The 18,451-nt window shown below is 38.3% G+C and overlaps 1 protein-coding gene across 5 annotated transcripts in view; it reads right to left on the reverse strand.

Annotated features, from left to right (window-relative positions):
• The window catches only part of JMJD1C (jumonji domain containing 1C), a 330,412-nt gene that overhangs the window by 39,370 nt on the left and 272,591 nt on the right, over nucleotides 1-18,451 (reverse strand). For all 5 annotated transcript variants that reach the window (XM_066242552.1, XM_066242551.1, XM_066242554.1 and 2 more), the window contains 2 exons: nucleotides 7,056-7,228; nucleotides 4,424-6,627 (listed from right to left, as the gene is read on the reverse strand). In XM_066242552.1, coding sequence (XP_066098649.1) covers nucleotides 4,424-6,627; nucleotides 7,056-7,228 — 2,377 coding nt within the window. The remainder of the gene's footprint in view (nucleotides 1-4,423; nucleotides 6,628-7,055; nucleotides 7,229-18,451) is intronic.

The raw sequence follows: 18,451 nt of genomic DNA on the forward strand, positions 1-18,451 counted from the left end.
GCAACCATTCGGAAACTATATATTTCTTGCAGAAGCTTGTCGTAGAACTTGCTGAGCTACCACTATCACTTACCTGTTGACAGTGTATGCAGTACAATTACCTGCAAGATCATACATCTTAAGACAGGAAATATTATGTTTAAACTCCAGGGTGGCCCATTTAAAATCAGCTCATTTTAAGTACTTCTAGGATTGCTGACTGGTTCTTTACAATTACAAGTTCTCCCCTCTAAAGTCTCTAACTTAAGGCGAGAAGCCACTTGACTTAATCCACTAGAGAAAAACATATGTGTGCACACACACCACTTATGGTATAAAATGTTTCCAGAAGGCATGTGCAAAAAAATTATTTTCTCCTATAGGCTATACAAAAAATTCAGAGCTTTTAGAAGTCAGAATGAACAATAGAAATGGCACAATTACTGCCTACCACTTACTCACTTTAATTTTTTACACTAGAAAAAACAAAATCTATTTCTATTTTGACTGAAAAACAACTATTACCCAATATTTACATTCCAAATAATGAAACAGTTCAAAGAGTATGGATAACCATACCATTGTGAACAATTTAAATAGTATTATAATTTAAAAAACACATTTCAACGCAAATCTCAATTCTGTGACACAAAATAGACACTAAGAGCTTTGGCTTTTTTTTTTTTTTTAAATGAATGAATTACAAAGACATGAAGATCCAGGTTATACGAAACGTTTTTGATATTACAATTTTGTTTCTAAATAGACCACAAGACTGTAGCTAACTCCTTTTTATAAATTTTAGTGAAAGTATTTGTATAAACTTTATCTTTCAATTCTTTATGTCTACTTTACTGACATTTAAAATCTAGAAGTTTGAGATTAAGATAGTCAACAAAAAATACCTAACTCAATGGATATTCCTATTTCCTTTATATTCTAAGAACCTTTTCAATCTTTTTTTTTTTTCCTGAAGCTGGAAACGGGGAGAGACATTCAGACAGACTCCCGCATGCGCCCGACCGGGATCCACCTGGCACGCCCACCAGGGGGCGATGCTCTGCCCTTCCAGGGCATCGCTCTGCCGCTACCAGAGCCACTCTAGTGCCTGGGGCAGAGGCCCAGGAGCCATCCCCAGTGCCCGGGCCATCTTTGCTCCAATGGAGCCTTGGCTGCGGGAGGGGAAGAGAGAGAGAGGAAGGAGGGGGGCGGGTGGAGAAGCAAATGGGCGCTTCTCCTATGTGCCCTGGCCAGGAATCGAACCAGGGTCCCCCGCACGCCAGGCCAATGCTCTACCGCTGAGCCAACCGGCCAGGGCCTTCCATCTTCTCAATTTACTAGCACATCCTTAAACAGCTAGTCTAGCAACTGAAAACTAGAAAGAAAAAAACAGAGACTAATACATGTTAACCTTTAATCTCCAATATGCTATCATGCTAAAAATATTTTTTGAGACAGAGAAATTAACTCTGATTATAGTTAAATGACTGGTTTTGTAGATCCCGGGGAATGGCAGATTTATTTCAGTTTATAGGCAATTTTATAAAATAATATAAAAAATAAGCTACAGAAAAGTAGCCAACTTTTAATCATCAATTATAAAAAGCAGCAGATAAAGCACAGTCTATTATACCTGGCTTTAGAATGTACTAAGAAACACACTATTGTATGTGCATTTATGTACATAATTATACATGTATAATAAGTGTATGCCTTCATATTACATTCTCTAAATGCAGATCTGACTCACTTTTTTGACTATGACTGATTACAACCTCAATAAACATTAGAAAGAGAAAGGCTATATTTAATCCATGAGATATATCATCTACTCAGGTTGCGAAATTAGATTTATAAATTTCCAATTTAGAGAACTTTTCTAGACAGTCCAGAATAACAGCAAGGCAACTCTGCCCTTCATTAAAGGATGGCATTTAATATCACTTAATATTATTTTGGTCTTGGGAATAAAGGGCACTTTAGTCTTGATGATGTATTTTTTTTAATTTATTCATTTTCTAGGAGAGAGAGAGAGAGAGAGAGAGAGAGAGAGAGAGGAGAGAGAGAGAGAAGGGGGGAGGAGCAGGAAGCATCAACTTCCATATGTGTCTTGACCAGGTAAAAAAGCCCAGGGTTTTGAATTCACGACCTCAGTGTTCCAGGCTGATGCTTTATTCACTGCGCCACCACAGGTCAGGCCTCGATGACATTAGTATTAAGTAGGGGAGATTTCACTAAGCATAACTATAACTGGGGGGGGGGGGGGGGGGAGAATACTGATTCTAGTTGTTGTCTTAGAATTCTTACATGGGAAACATGTCATTCAATCTCAAAATAAAAACAGAATATACACTCCATTAAGAGTTAATTTTAGCCTGACTGGTGGTGATGCGGTGGAAAGAGCATCGACTTGGGACCCTGAGGTCCCAGGTTCAAAACCAAGGTTGCCAGCTTGAGTGCGGGATCATCAACATGATCATATGGCTTCTGGCTTGAGCAAGGGGTCACTGGCTGGGCTTGAGCTGCCTCCTGCCTTACAGGCACATAGGAGAAATAATCAATGAACAAATAAAGCGATGCAACTACGAGTTGATGCTTTATGTCTCTCCTTAAAAAAGTTAATTTTATAAATTTAATTTCATAAAAGTTTTCTAAGTGTTAAAAACTTGAATGTTCCTTTGTTTTTTGTAAGTTTAACTCAAGTATTTAAATATCCAACACCAAAGAAAATGTTATGTGAAGGAAGAGGAATAATATCGACCACACTAAAGCCCTGAGGGATTCTTTGGGGGAAGAAAGAACACAGGTGAAAGAAAGGCCACGCCACAGAATCCAGTACTCAGATAAATGGCACACATCCTTTGTTGTCAATCTCCCTTACTTCTCACTAGATTTGCATTTCAGTCTCTCAGCCTCTCTCTCTCTATTTTAGCTTCTTTTTCCTTTGTTCTTTCTCTTTCTGACTGTCCTTTTCTATGATTACATCCTGTTTTTCTTTCCTTTGCTTTTACCTCATTGCCACTCAGGTATGTGGGAAGAGATCTTCTAGTGAAAAGGCCCAATAAGAGCCTTCAAGCATCCAAATGCCTGTGAAAGAATTTCTTCAATGTCCACATTGTCAGATATTTCAAATATTGTATGTAGGTGAATACTCAAACATAATGAAACTATTAAGTGCTTTTTCCATTGTGCAACATACCTAAAAATAAGCAAACTGATAAAAACTACTTACATACATAGTAAAAATATATAAAAATACTTTATAGTGAATGTTACTGGCAAGTACATTTACTTTGCCCTGTTGTAGCAACAAATGAAATATAAATATCAGTTTTGAAACTTTTACTTGTTATACTTATTCTTCCTGAATATATAAATAAACACAGAAACCGAAACTACCCTCACCCCTACTTATATTTAACTTTTATTTGTTGTTAAGGACTGCTTCAATTATTAGCATTATAAAATGGAAGGTACCGTATTTCCCCATGTATAAGACACGCCTTAATTTTGGGGTGCGAAATTTGGGGGGAAAAATGCATCACATAAAGTTATTGAACTCAAGTTGATCATAAAATTCATACAACTCCTTATCCATGTGAAAAAACAGGAAATACAAGTAAAAAATACCTACAACCACTGTATAAGACACACTCAGTTCTTATACCCTAAATTTTTCCCAAAAGGATGCATCTTATACATGGGGAAATACAGTACTTTCAATAAGCCTTTAAAAATTGATTTTGGACAGAAAGGGGGAGGGGCCTGGGGAAGGGAGGGAGGAAGGAAGGCAAAGAGGAAAGAGAGAGAAACATCAATTTGTTGTTCTACTTATTTAAGCATTCATTGGTTGATTCTTATTTGTGCTCTGAATGGGATTGAACCAGCAATCTTGACATACAGGGGCGATGCTCTAACCAACTGACCTACCAGGCCAGGGATAACAAGCTTTTAATTTTGTCACCAGTGAGGGAAGGGTGAGTAAGAGGCCATATCCACGCTCCTCTAAAGTAATTCTCTTCTAAATATGTAACTTAAAGGAAGTATATATGAATTGATTTCTTTTTCAACTATATCATGTTATATGTAAATACCTAGTATTAGAAATCCACTTTTGGTGTGGCAGCTATAACTACCTTTTGACAGTTCTTACAAATGTCCAAAATCTGAATAACTACTAAATTACATAGTAATTTTTTTTTTTTTTTTGCCAATATAAGTGCAAGGTAAAACAATCTAGGAGTCTTTTAAAAATGGAGAGAAACATCTTTCATGTCCTCTCATAGCATACTTGTGAAATAAAGAAATGAGGTCAGTGAGCACATACATTATGCTAGGGCATACAAATAAAATCAAGATGTCTTCAAGCTCACTAGTCTTTAGCAAACCACCCCCCATTATTCTAAAAACAGACAACTGTTTTACCTGAGATAAATTTACTTACCACTATTACTGTTGCTCTGCAACTTCAATTTACTTTTTTCTTTGGCACTCCTGCTGAGAACCCCATTGGGTTTTAAATCTTCCTCTGTTTCACCTTTTCTCTTCTGCAAATCATTCTGCTTCTTTTTGTAAGTTGGCTTAGGTTGCCTTTTAGTCCTTTGCTCTGACTTGCTTTCACTTTCATCTGAGTCTCCACTTTCAGAACCAGATTCGTAAGTTCTTTTGGCTTTTCTCCTATTGACTTTATCATCTTTTACATATTTATCAACTATGATCTTACTATCGACACTATTTTGTATATCATTAGATGTAGAAGCTATTAAGTTAACAGAACATGGCTTAATAATTTCTGAAATGGAATTCCCTGAATTTTCCATTTTATTAACATTTTTATCTTCTTCTGAATGTCTAGTAAGCCAGGCTTTTTTTAGTTTAGTATGGTAGTTTGGTTGACTAGTCTGGGATGCTTGCCCACTTCCTACAGAGTTTGCTTTGTTTATTGTACTACAGACTACAGTGCTATCCAAAAGAAGGGAGGCTGAAGATGTCTGATTTTTCACAGCATTAGTCTCAGTCTCACTAACATTACTACTTCTATACTGAGCTGCAGCCAATGCTGCCTTGTGCTTTTTTAAATGAATAAAATCAGTTGTGCCTGAGAACCCAGGATTGGGCTGAACAGCACTTCCTGTCTTACTACTGGCTGTTATAACTGGAGCTGTGGTGCTGACCCTGCATTCTTGTGTTTGAGCCACTGAATGACTGATACTTTTCGAAGAGGTACAATCTAAGGATTTAGAGGGCAAAACAGTATTTGATAAAGAATATACTATTTCAGAACCACCCCAGCTGGAAACAATGGTGGTAGTGGCAGCAGATGTGAATATATCCATTTTGGTGTTACACACTGCATTTACAGCAGACACAACTGAACTGGGAACACCACCCTGTGAGACTGACTGAAAGTTTTTTGCAGATTTTATGTGAGCACTCTCTGAATTCACACTTGACAGAATTATTCTTCCAATTTCTCCAGTTTCTGCTGGTTTGAGGCAATCTGTTTGAGCTGCCTCAGCTGAACATCTTTCAGTAACTCGATCCTTGAATGCTAACTGCGTTGCTGGCACATTGTCAAGTTTTGTACTAGAAGGTGGACGTACAATGACAGATGCCATAGCAGCCTGTGACTTTCCACTGCTTTTCTCTACATGCCATTCAGCTTTCTCTTTGCTGAGGTTATTAGATTTCCACATTTCTGTCAAACTCTGTTCAGAAGAACTCTTAAAATTTGCCTGAGATTCTTTTGGCTCAGGAATTAGAGTTGGAGGCTTTTGTGATTCTTGGACTTTCCCACCAGCATTTACAGGCATCACTGGAGTTAAAGTTGGAGGAGAAAGGCTACTATAGCTGCTTTCCTTTCTTTCCAGGCTGTGATGAATTGGTGGATGAAATACTGGTGCTCTATGTAAAGCAGGCATACTCCGGAGCGTATTTGTAGAAGAAACTGTCAAATGGGTAGGACTCCTACAATCATTTCTGAAGGTTGTTACTGAGTGAGAAGCAATTTGATGGGAAAGATGTTCTGGTATTTTACCTATTAAACCTTCACTTTCTGGTTGGTGTTTAATCAAAGGTGGAGGCTTTGAAAGAGATGATATAAATGAAGTCAGAGTTTGAGGATTAGCGGCAGCTACAAGGGTATTATTCTGTTTTTCAGTGTAAATGCTTGAAACCTCTTTGGATGGGTATGACCTTGGTGGTTCGTTGACCACACTATTAGACAATGTAGTGAAATAGTTACTTTGGGGCAAACTCTGAGGCACCGAGTGCTTCATTTTATAAAGATCTGATACTGAACATTCCACATCTTTATCTTGTTTGATGGCATGGCTTTTAGGGCTAGAAGATGACAATGCTACTCTAGAATAATTCTCTCTCTCACATTCAAGCCCCTTGATTTTAGTTGTAAATGGAGCAACATCAATACTTTCCTGAAGAATTCGGCGATGCTCCTCCTTGTATTTGTTTAATCTTTCTCCAGTCTCCTGAGGTGGTCTCTGCAACGGATTCATCACAGGATCCACAAAATGCCTATGCAAGTGACCATCCTTTCCAGTCTGTGACCTATTTAGATCCAAGTCATTTTTTGCTGATGTGGATGCAACTGAACGTAATGGTTCAATAAAAGCTTTCCTCTCTAATTCTCTGTAAAAAAGAAATACACACAGGTATAGTGTCAATAGGCACTACTTTTATTGGGGTGATCACTTCGTAAGTTATATAAATGTCTATTCACTAGATTGTCCAACCTGAAACTAATATAATACTGCATGAAAACTGATTAAAAAATTATTTTAAAAAATACATAAAGGTTTCTATAATCACTTTTTCCTGTATGATACAAAGATAGCTTCTATGCAGTATCATTCTATTATGAAAGTAAAAAATGACTTTGCATGTACTCTAATATTATCGTGTAAATTAGAAGGTATGTCAAAACATAAAGAATAGTATTTATTTAAAGCCTATTTTTTTAAAGATACTATTAACTTAAAATTACCTGCTTAGAATGTGAATCAAGAAAAACTAGAAAAGACAAGGCATTTGTAAGTTTTAATCACTAGTGAACTTACTCTTTATGATGATCTATTAAACTTTTTGACAGTGGTGGACTGGAATGCGTTGTAATTTTGAGAGACCGATGAGGCTCTGCACTGGAAGGTCTGACAGGAATGTGACTGAGTAATCCAATACCATCCGCTGAGGTCACAGGGGTGGGTTGATGTAACCAAGAGCTGGGAGAATTCTATTTAAAAAAATAAAATCACACTTCAGTTACTAGAAAAAGCTAAAAATAGTATCACAGTAGGATTTAAATAACAGTATATTTATGAAACATGTGGCTTTTCCTGAATGCATCTTTTAAGAAATATTCAGACAATAAGTCAAGAACATAATTATATAGATATTTCTATAAGTGAAAAGTAACTAGCATCAAAATAGTAATTTCCAGAAATTTATTATTTATCTTATTGAACGCGGGTTTTGAAATCATTGCCATTAATGTATAATTAAAATATAGCTTAAATGACTGCCTAAGATTCTATCATCAAAAGAATATACATTTCTAGTAAAATAACTCATAATGTTATTCCTAAAATACATTTCACCATGAACAGAAATTACAATCAAGTTCATCTGCCAATTTTGTCATGAAAAATAGTAGGCTTTTTCAATGTAACCATTTACTTAGAATTGACAGGAAATTACATTTTCAAGTACTCCGTTTCACTATAAACACTGTTGGGCCATTCAACTTGAAAGTGTGGAGGTGTAACAAAATTGTATTTTTATATGTCAATATGCTGCCTTTCTGATATTGAGTATTAGGTGACACTGATCTGTAACTGTTAGAAATAACTTCAGTGTGTGTACTAAGTATTAGCCTCCATGTTTATAAAGATATAAAATGTGTTTTTAACTGGTCATAAACTTGTTAAATTAAAACAAGCATAACAAATTTTCATTTATTATGTAAAGCATTTTGAGTGAAAGTGATGATGTCTTAAACCTAGTATTGTAAGTTAAAGTGAAAAAACATTGATAATTTTTAATGTTATTAGTTACTTAGATCTGTTTTCCAGGTTTGGAAGTAATGAAAGAAGAAGACTCAAAAATATTTGCCAGCTCTTGGCTGCCAGGAGTTCCTGTAGCCTGTCTTTGTTCAGTATCAGTTGCAGAGACATTCATGACACTCGAGAGTAAAGGGTAAGGATAAAAGTGTGGATCATCAGGGCTGCTTTCAATTCTAGCAAAGAGTATAGTGATGTGATTAGTGACTCTTCACGGACTTCAACTATGTAATGTACACATTCTAGAAAGAGTCTACCTGCTTTAAGTTCAATGGCACCATCAAGAATGATAATGTGAAACTTATGATCGGTGTTAAGCACCATTCTTCCAGAACTGAGAATCTGCCTACGTCAAACATATGGATGCTGAAGAATCAATTGTCTAGCTACCTCACAGGTGAATTAATTAAAGGACAAACCTCATATGGAACTAGGAGAAAAAAGGAGTTGATGTTTGTAATGGGAATAAAGCACAAAAAATGTACTTCAAAACTGTTAGAACTCTATTTTGCAACATCAGCCTTGATACCCTTTACCACCAAAGTCAATTATCAAAACCTGGGAATTAAGAAAGGACTCACAACCAGTCTGTTATCATTGCTGCCCAGAATATAAACAGCATCTCTGACAAACTTTACTTTTGGCACGAGGAATACCATACTTGCATCTACTGGCACTAATCTGGCTCTACATAAGCAGTATTATCCCTTAAGTAAAGGAGGCAGTGCCTGACCAGGTGTTGGCGCAGTGGATAAGAGCGTCCAACTGGGACACAAAGAACCCAGGTTTAAAGCTACTTGAGCGCAGGCTCATCAGGCTCATCAGGCTTGAGTGCAGGGCTGCTGGCTTGAGTGTATCATAGACATGACCCGATGGTCACTAGCTTGAGTCCAAAGGTCGCTAGCTTGAAGCCCAAGGTCACTGGCTTGAGCAAGGGGTCGCTGACTCGGCTGGAGCCCCCTGGTCAAGGCACATATGAGAAAGCACTCAATGAACAACTAAGGTGCTGCAATGAAGAACTGATGCTTTCATGTTCTAGAGATCTGTTGAACAATAATGCAAATCTGCTTAAAAGAACTTTATACTTAAAAATGGTTAGGATAGTAAATTTAATGTTAAGTGTGTTGTTGTTGTTTTTAACCATAAATAATGGCCCTGGCCAGTTGGCTCAGTGGCTAGAGTGTTGGCCTGACTTACGGACATACCACTTTGATTTCTGGTTAGGGCACAAAGGAGAAGGAATCATTGGCTTCTTGCACCCTTCCACAGCCAGTGGCTCGATTGGTTTGAGCACTGGCTCCAAGTGATGATGATAGCTTGGTTGGTCCCAGTGCACCAGCCTCAGGTGATAAGAATAATTCAGTTGATTCAAGCATCAGCCCCAGACCAGGGTGGCTGAGTGGATCCTGGTTCGGGTACATGCAGGAATCTATCTATCTCCACTCCTCTCACCTACTTAAGCCACCCCCCCAATAAAACCCCTAAGTAGGTAGGCAGGTAGATAGAAGTTAAAAACATTCTGGAGTATTGCTGAGGAGCACCCTAGGCTGCCCCAAGGACTGAGATGTATCCTGATGTAAAAAGGGATACCCTTTCCCCCATTTTTCATATCGGGGCTGGTAATGCCCTCAACAATTTCTTAACAATGAAAATTAATTTGGCTAGAGACACTACATAGTCCATGAAGGAATAAGAGCATTATACCTTCAACTGTACTCTATTAGATAGAAAGAATCTAAGCTTCAACATTACTGCCAAATATTTGGGACTCTCTAACCTTGGTTCCCTTAAGAGAACAAGGGATCAGAGTTAGAGCTTGCAATATATCATCAATATAATATATCTAGCTGGGGAATATAATAACTTGTCTTTTGAGAAAAATTTAAGGAGCTTGACCAGGCGGTGGTGCAGTGGATAGAGCGTCGGACTAGGATGCAGAGGACCCAGGTTCGAGACCCCGAGGTTGCCAGCTTGAGTACGGGCTGATCTGGTTTGAGCAAAAGCCCACCAACTTGAACCCAAGGTCGCAGGCTCCAGCAAGGGCTACTCGGTCTGCTGAAGGCCCGCAGTCAAGGCACATATGAGAAAGCAATCAATGAACAACTAAAGTGTTCCAGCGCGCAATGAAAAACTAATGATTGATGCTTCTCATCTCTCCGTTCCTGTCTGTCTGTCCCTGTCTATCCCTCTCTCTGACTCACTCTCTGTCTCTGTAAAAAATTAAAAAAAAAAAAAAAAGAATAATTTAAGGAGAGACAAGATGGCGCTGGAGTAGGCGGACGTACCAACATCTACCTCCCAGAACCAAAGTGGATTACAAACTAATTTTAAGAACTATCATCTGGAAAAACCAACTTTGGACTAAACTAAGAGGACTCTTCAACCAAGGAACACTGAAGAAGCCACACTGAGACTGGTAGGAAAAGTGGAAACGCAGAGAGGGCTGCCCAGCTTTGCCCGTGCAACCCAGGCTTGTGGTCTGACTTGGGAGCCAGCTCCTCCCGTGGGGGTGGAGTCAAAAGCCCAGAACAGGCGGAGTTCCGCTACTGAGCTGAGAGTGGGAGAGCAGTCCTGCCCGGCTGGTCGAGCCAAGGCTAGCAGCCGTTCCACAAGCGGGATCGAGCATAACGTCATACATGGGAGCGGGGCAAAGGCCAAGGCCACCAAGGCTTGTACACTCGAGCACGTGATCACAGCCACTCCCATGAAGAGAAAATGAAGAGGCAGAGAAATGCAACACAAATGAACCAAGAGAAATCCCCAGAAAAGGACCTAAATGAATCAGATATAACCAAATTACCAGATGCAGAATTTAAAATAATGATTGTTAGGATGCTCAAAGATATTAGAACAACAATAGATGGTCATTACAAAAACCTAAATAGATAGCAAATATAAAAAAGGACATTAAAATAATAAAAAAAGAATCAGTCAGAAATGACATATACAATATCTGAAATAAAGAATACAATGGAAGGAATTAAAAGCAGGATGGATGAAGCAGAGAATCGAATCAGCGAGTTAGAAGACACGATAAATAAAGGCACGGAACCAGAGCAGAAAAAAGAAAAGAGACTCAAAAAGTCTGAGGAAACTCTAAGAGAGCTCTGTGACAACATGAAGAGAAAAAATATCCGCATCATAGGAGTTCCTGAAGAAGAAGAGAAAGAACAAGGGATAGAGACTTTGTTCAAGCATATCATAGCTGAAAACTTCCCTCAATTAAGGCAGGAAAACATCTCACATGTTCAGGACATACAGAGAACTTCACTAAGGAGAAACCCAAAGAAATCCACACCAAGACACATCATAATTAAAATACCAAAGGTAAGTGATAAAGAGAAAATATTAAAAGCTGCTAGAGAAAAAAAGACTATCACCTACAAAGGAGCCCCCATAAGGATGACTTCTGACTTCTCAACAGAAACACTTGAGGCCAGAAGGGAATGGCAAGAAATATTCAAAGTAATGCAGAACAAGAGCCTACAACCAAGACTACTTTATCCAGCAAGGCTATCATTATAATTGAAGGAGAAAAATAAAACGTTACAGACAAAAAAAAAAAAAAAAACCTCAAGGAATTCACTGCAACAAAACCAAGGCTGCAAGAAATGCTAAGGGACCTGTTGTAAACAGATGAAAGGAGAAAAAGAATATAGCAAAAGAGGAACACAGTTTTAAAGAATAAAATGGCAATAAACAATTACATATCAATAATAACCTTAAATGTTAATGGATTAAATGATCCGATCAAAAGATAAAGAGTAGCTACATGGATAAGAAAACAGGACCCATATATATGCTGTCTACAAGAGACACACCTTAAATCAAAAGATGCACACAGACTGAAGATAAAAGGCTGGAAAAAAATATTTCACGCAAATGGAAATGAAAAAAAAAAGCTGGGGTAGCAATACTTATATCAGCCAAAATGGACTTTAAAACAAAGACCATAGTTAGAGATAAAGAAAGTCATTACATAATGATAAAGGGAGCAATCCAAAACGAAGGTATAACCGTTATAAATATCTACGCATCTAATATAGGAGCACCTAAATATATAAAGCAGATTTTGATGGACTTAAAAGGGCTAGATCAACAGCAATACTATAGTAATAGGGGATTTCAATACCCCACTAACATCACTAGATAGATCCTCAAGGAAGAAAATTAACAAAGAAACAGCAGACTTAAAGAACATACTAGTTCAACTCGATTTAATATCTTCAGAACCTTTTACCCTAAAACAGCAGAATATACATTCTTTTCAAGCGCTCATGGTGCATTCTCTAGAATAGACCACATGTTAGGGCAAAAAGCGGTCTCAACAAATTTAAGATTGAAATTATATCGAGCACTTTCTCTGATCACAATGGCATTAAATTAGAAACCAACCACAACAGAAAAACTGAAAAACACTCAAACATTTGGAAACTAAATAGCATGTTATTAAATAACGGATGGGTTAACAATGAGATCAAAGAAAAATTTAAAAATTCTTAGAAACAAACGATAATGAGTATACATCAACTCAAAATTTATGGGACACAGCAAAAGCAGTCCTGACAGGGAAGTTTATAGCATTATAGGCATACCTCAAGAAGCTAGAAAAAGCTCAAATAATCAACTTGACCCTACATCTAAAAGAACTAGAAAAAGAACAGCAAGTAAAGCCCAGAGCTAATAGAAGGAAGGAAGTAATAAAGATCAGAGCAGAAATAAATGACATAGAAGCTAAAGAAACAATACAGAGGATCAATGAAACTAGGAGCTGGTTCTTTGAAAAGGTAAACAAGGTCGATGAACCTTTAGCCATACTCACCAAGAAAAAAACAGAGAAGACTCAAATAAAATTAGAAACAAGAGTGGAGAAATAACAACTGACACAACAGAAATACAAAATATTCTAAGAAAATACTATGAAGAACTGTACACCAAAAAACTAGACAACCTAGATGACATGGACAAATTCCTTGAAACATATAATCTTCCAAAAATCAATCTGGAAGAATCAGAAAACCTAAACAGACCAATTACAACAAATGAAACAGCTATCAAAAAACTCCTAAAAAAAAAAAAGTCCTGGGCCTGATGGCTTCACAACGGAATTCTACCAAATATTCAAAGAAGAACTAACTCCTATCCTTCTCAAGCTATTTCAAAAAATTCAAGAGGAAGGAAGACTTCCAAACTCCTTTTATGAAGCGAGCATAATTCTGATTCCAAAACCAGGCAAAGACAACACAAAGAAAAAAAATTATAGGTCAATATCCCTGATGAATTTAGATTCAAAAATCCTCAACAAAATATTAGCAAACTGGATCCAGCAATATATGAAAAAAATTACACACTATGATCATGATCAAATGGGATTTATTCTTGGGAGGCAAGGCTGGTACAATATTCGCAAATCAATCAATGTGATTCATCACATAAACAAAAGGAAGGAGAAAAACCACATGATAATTTCAATAGATGCAGAAAAAGCATTTGATAAAATCCAGCACCCATTCATGATCAAAACTCTCAGCAAAGTGGGAATACAGGGAACATACCTCAACATGATAAAGGCCATCTATGAGAAACCCACAGCCAACATCATACTCAATGGGTAAAAATTAAAAGCAATCCCCTAAAGTTCAGGAACAAGGCAGGGGTGCCCCTTTCACCACCCTTACTCAACATAGTTCTGGAAATCCTAGCCACAGCAATCAGACAAGAAAAAGAAATAAAAGGCATCCAAATTGGAAAAGAAGAAGTAAAACTATCATTATCTGCAGATGATATGATATTGTATATAGAAAACCCAAAGTCTCAGTCAAAAAACTACTAGACCTGATAAATGAATTCGGCAAGCTGGCAGGATATAAAATCAATACTCAGAAATCAGAGGCATTTTTATACACTAAAAATGAACTGTCAGAAACAGAAATCAAGGAATCAATCCCCTTTACCATTGCAACCAAAAAAAAATAAAGTACTTAGGAATAAATTTAACCAGGGAGATTAAAGACTTGTACTCGAAAAATTATAAAACATTGATAAAAGAAATCAGGGAAGATACGAACAAGTGGAGGCATATACCATGCTCATGGTTAGGAAGAATAAACATCATTAAAATGTCTATATTACCCAAAGTAATTTATAAATTCAATGCAATACTGATTAAAATACCAATGACTTACTTCAAAGATATAGAACACATATTCCAAAAATTTATATGGAATCAAAAGAGAACGCAAATAGCCTCGGCAATCTTGAAAAGGAAGAATAAAGCGGGAGGTATCACACTTCCGGATATCAAGTTATATTATAAGGTCATTGTACTCAAAACAGCATGGTACTGACATAAGAACAGGCATATAGATCAATGGAACAGAACTGAGAACCCAGAAATAAACCCATACTTTTATCAACAACTGATATTTGACAAAGGAGTCAAGACAGCCTCTTCAACAAATGGTGTTGGGAAAATTGGACAGCTACCTGCAAAAAAATGAAACTAGAGTACCAATTTACACCACTCACAAAAATAAATTCAAAATGGATAAAAGACTTAAATGTAAGCCGTGAAACCATAAGCATCTTAGAAGAAAACATAGGCAGTAAGATCTCTGACATCTCTCGCAGCAATATATTTGCTGATTTGTCTCCACAGGCAAGTGAAATAAAAGACAGGATAAACAAATGGGACTTTATCAAACTAAAAAGCTTCTGCACAGCTAAAGACAATAAGAACAGAATAAAAAGACAAAATACACAATGGGAGAATATATTTGACAATACATCTGATAAGGGGTTAATAATCAAAATTTATAAAATACTTGTAAAACTTAATAGCAGGAAGACAAAAAATCCAATCCAAAAATGGGCAAAAGAAATGAATAGACACTTCTCCAAAGAGGACACACAGATGGCCAATAGGCATATGAAAAAATGCTCAACATCACTAATGATTAGAGAAATGTAAATTAAAACCACAATGAGATATCACCTCACACCAGTCAGAATGGCGCTCATCAATAAAACAACACAGAATAAGTGCTGGCGAGGGTGTGGAGAGAAGGGAACCCTCCTGCACTGCTGTTGGGAATGCAGACTGGTGCAGCCACTGTGGAAAACAGTATGGAGATTCCTCAAGAAATTAAAAATCGAACTGCCTTTTGACCCAGCTATACCACTGTTAGGAATATACCCCAAAAACACCATAGCACTGTTTGAAAAGAAGAAATGCACCCCCATGTTTATGGCAGCATTGTTCACAATAGCAAAGATCTGGAAACAGCCCAAGTGTCCGTCAGAGGACGAATGGATTAAAAAGCTTTGGTATATACTATGGAATACTACTCAGCCATAAGAAATGATGACATCGGATCTTTTACAACAACATAGATGGGCCTTGATAACATTATACTGAGCGAAATAAGTAAATCAGAAAAACCTAAGAACTATATGATTCCATACATAGGTGAGACATAAAAATGAGACTCAGAGACATGGACAACAGTGTTGGGGTTACAGGGTGGGGGGGAGGAGAGGGAGGAGGTTGGGGGAGGGGAGGGGCACAAAGAAAACCAGTTAGAAGGTGACAGAAGACAATTTTATCAATGTCACCCCATCAAAATTAATAATAAAAAAAAAGAATGTGTCTCACAGCTAATTCAGACAGTTAGAAGAATAGTATAAGGATGCTAAATCTGCTTCTCAGGCCACATCCTGCAAAAGGGGCCCCAAGAAAATTGGTGATTTGACTCCTCTGATTTTGCCAATTGGATTAAAAAAAATAGGTCAGGAACGCCCTGAAATGGAACTAACAATACATGAGCATAAATTTAAAGGACTTTTAGATACTGGAGCCGATGTATCTGTTATTGCTAAGCTACATTGGCCTCCTTCCTGGCCCACTCATGCAGCAGCCACAGAATTACAAGGTATAGGGCAGAGTAAATCCCCTCAACAAAGTTCTAGTTTTCTACATTGGGAAGATTAAGAAGGTCATTAAGGATTTTTTTAAGCCTTACGTGCTCCCTGGATGGCCAATTAATTTGTGAGGTAGAGAAGTTTTGAAAAATATGGGAGTGTTGGTTGTCAGTCCTAATGGTTTAGTCAGTACTCAGATGCTTGATCGGGGATTTTTGCCCACCAAGAGTCTAGGGAAAGAACGGCGAGGAATTCTCACCCCTATAGAAATGGCACCCAATACCAGAAGGTGTGGATTAGGATATCAAAATTTAGCATAGGGGCCTTGGTAGCTCCTGCTACCTCAATAATGCATTGTGCAGACCCAATTACTTGAAAATCAGATAATCCTGTATGGGGAGACCAATGGCCCCTCTCTCAGGAGAAACTTAGGGCAGCTGCTCAATTGGTACAAGAGCAGCTACAGTTTGGGCACACTGAACCATCTAATAGCCCATGGAATATACTTCCATATTTTGATCTTGTTGCCTCCTGGATTATCAATGGGCATAGGCGACCCTTACAGTTTATAGGTTTTGAGCCCCAAAATTATTGTTGTTCCTTTTTTCAAAGGATCAACAACAACGGCTCTGGGAAACTCCCACTAAATGGCAAATTGCTCTTGCAAATCAATGGACAACTTTATACTGAAACTGTCAACTTAAAATCAGATCAAAGTTTAGAATTATACGCCATTATCATGCTTTTCAGCATTTGCCATATTCCCCCTTTAATCTATATACAGACAGCAAATATTTACTTATGATGTTTCCACTATAAAGACTGCTGTCTTAGGGACAAATGCTGATGAACTATTTCAGCAGTTCCTCCTTCTTCAAAGACTTCTATGTTAACATAGAGCTCCATGTTTCATAGGGCATACTCTAGCTCATTCCAAGCTCCCTGGAGCTTTAGGCACAAGGGAATGCCCTTTTTATTTTTATTTTCTTTTCTTTTTGTATTTTTCTGAAGTTGGAAATGGGGAGGCAGTCAGACAGACTCCCACATGCGCCTGACCGGGATCCACCCGGCACGCCTACCAGGGGGGAATGCTCTGCCCATCTGGGGTGTTGCTCTGTTGCAACCAGAGCCATTCTAGCACCTGAGGCAGAGGCCACTGGGCTACCTTAGCACCCGGGGTGGCTTTGCTCTGGTGGAGCCTTGCCTGCGGGAGGGGAAGAGAGAGACAGAGAGGAAGGAGAGGGGGAGGGGTGGAGAGGCAGATGGGCGCTTCTTCTGTGTGCTATGGCCGGGAATCGAACCCACCCGGGAATCCTGCACACCAGGCCGATGCTCTACCACTGAGACAACCGGCCAGGGCCTAGGAATGCCCTTGTTGATCAAGCTACCCAAAAGAAAATTATTTGGAGCAACCATGACGGATCGAGCAATTCAGTCACATACTATTCATCACCAGAACGCTGCAGCCGGGTGTAAACAGTTTCAACTTTCCCAGGAAGCAGCACAGCAGATTGGGAAATCCTGTCCAAGGGGTCCTATACTACAATCTGCCCCTTCAGTTGGAGTTAACCCTCAAGGACCCCTACCAGGACAACTTTGGCAAATGGATGTTACTCATATACCTTCATTTGGCAAAGAGTCCTATGTCCACATTACAGTGGATACATATTTTGGATTTATAGTAACCTCTGTCAGAACAGGAGAGGCTGATAAGCATGTTATAGCTCATTGTCTGTATGCATTGTTCTATTATTGGACTTCCTAAACTGGCTAAACTGAAAAGCCTCCCGCATATGAAACAAAAGCATTTACTATATTTTGTCATGCTTACAATCTTTAAAGTTAAGGTATTATTAAAGTGTACCCAGCAAATATTTTAAGGTCAATTAAAAAAATTTTTTTAAAGGGGTAGTTATATCCTGGAACTCCTACGGGTCTACCATATCATGCTTTTTACTTAAAAAAAATTTCAATTTCTTTTGAATGCTGATGAACAGGGGACGCCAAATTTTTTTCGCCTGCTAACTACTACCTTCTTTATTTGACCCAGCTAATAACACTGTTTTGTCTTTTTCCAAATAGCTGCAGATATATGGAAAAGATTTATATAGGCGCATGGGGATCCTCAAACCCCTCAGCAAGATCTTCTGAGCATGGCTTTTAAGATACTTAGAGGCAGAAAAAGCCCAATAGAGATCAGGGGAACTACCAGCTTTTAGGATACACCCATAAAGGCTCCAATGCCCCAAAGGGGTCTCATAGTATGCCATCTGGGTCCTGCTTCAATAGCAGAAAGGAAGGTCATTGAGCTAAAGCCTGCCAGACTTACATGCCTCTGCTGTGAGAAAACAGGGACACTGGAAGGTAGGCTTCCCCCTCACTCCTCTAAGGGAGGGTTCAGTCTCTTCCAGCCCTGCTCCAGCCACCTGTGACCTAACTTTGCCCAGAATGCTGGGGTTTGCCACTGAAAGCTGAAT

This window comes from Saccopteryx bilineata, chromosome 9 (assembly GCF_036850765.1).
Source record: "Saccopteryx bilineata isolate mSacBil1 chromosome 9, mSacBil1_pri_phased_curated, whole genome shotgun sequence".
NCBI lineage: Eukaryota > Metazoa > Chordata > Mammalia > Chiroptera > Emballonuridae > Saccopteryx > Saccopteryx bilineata.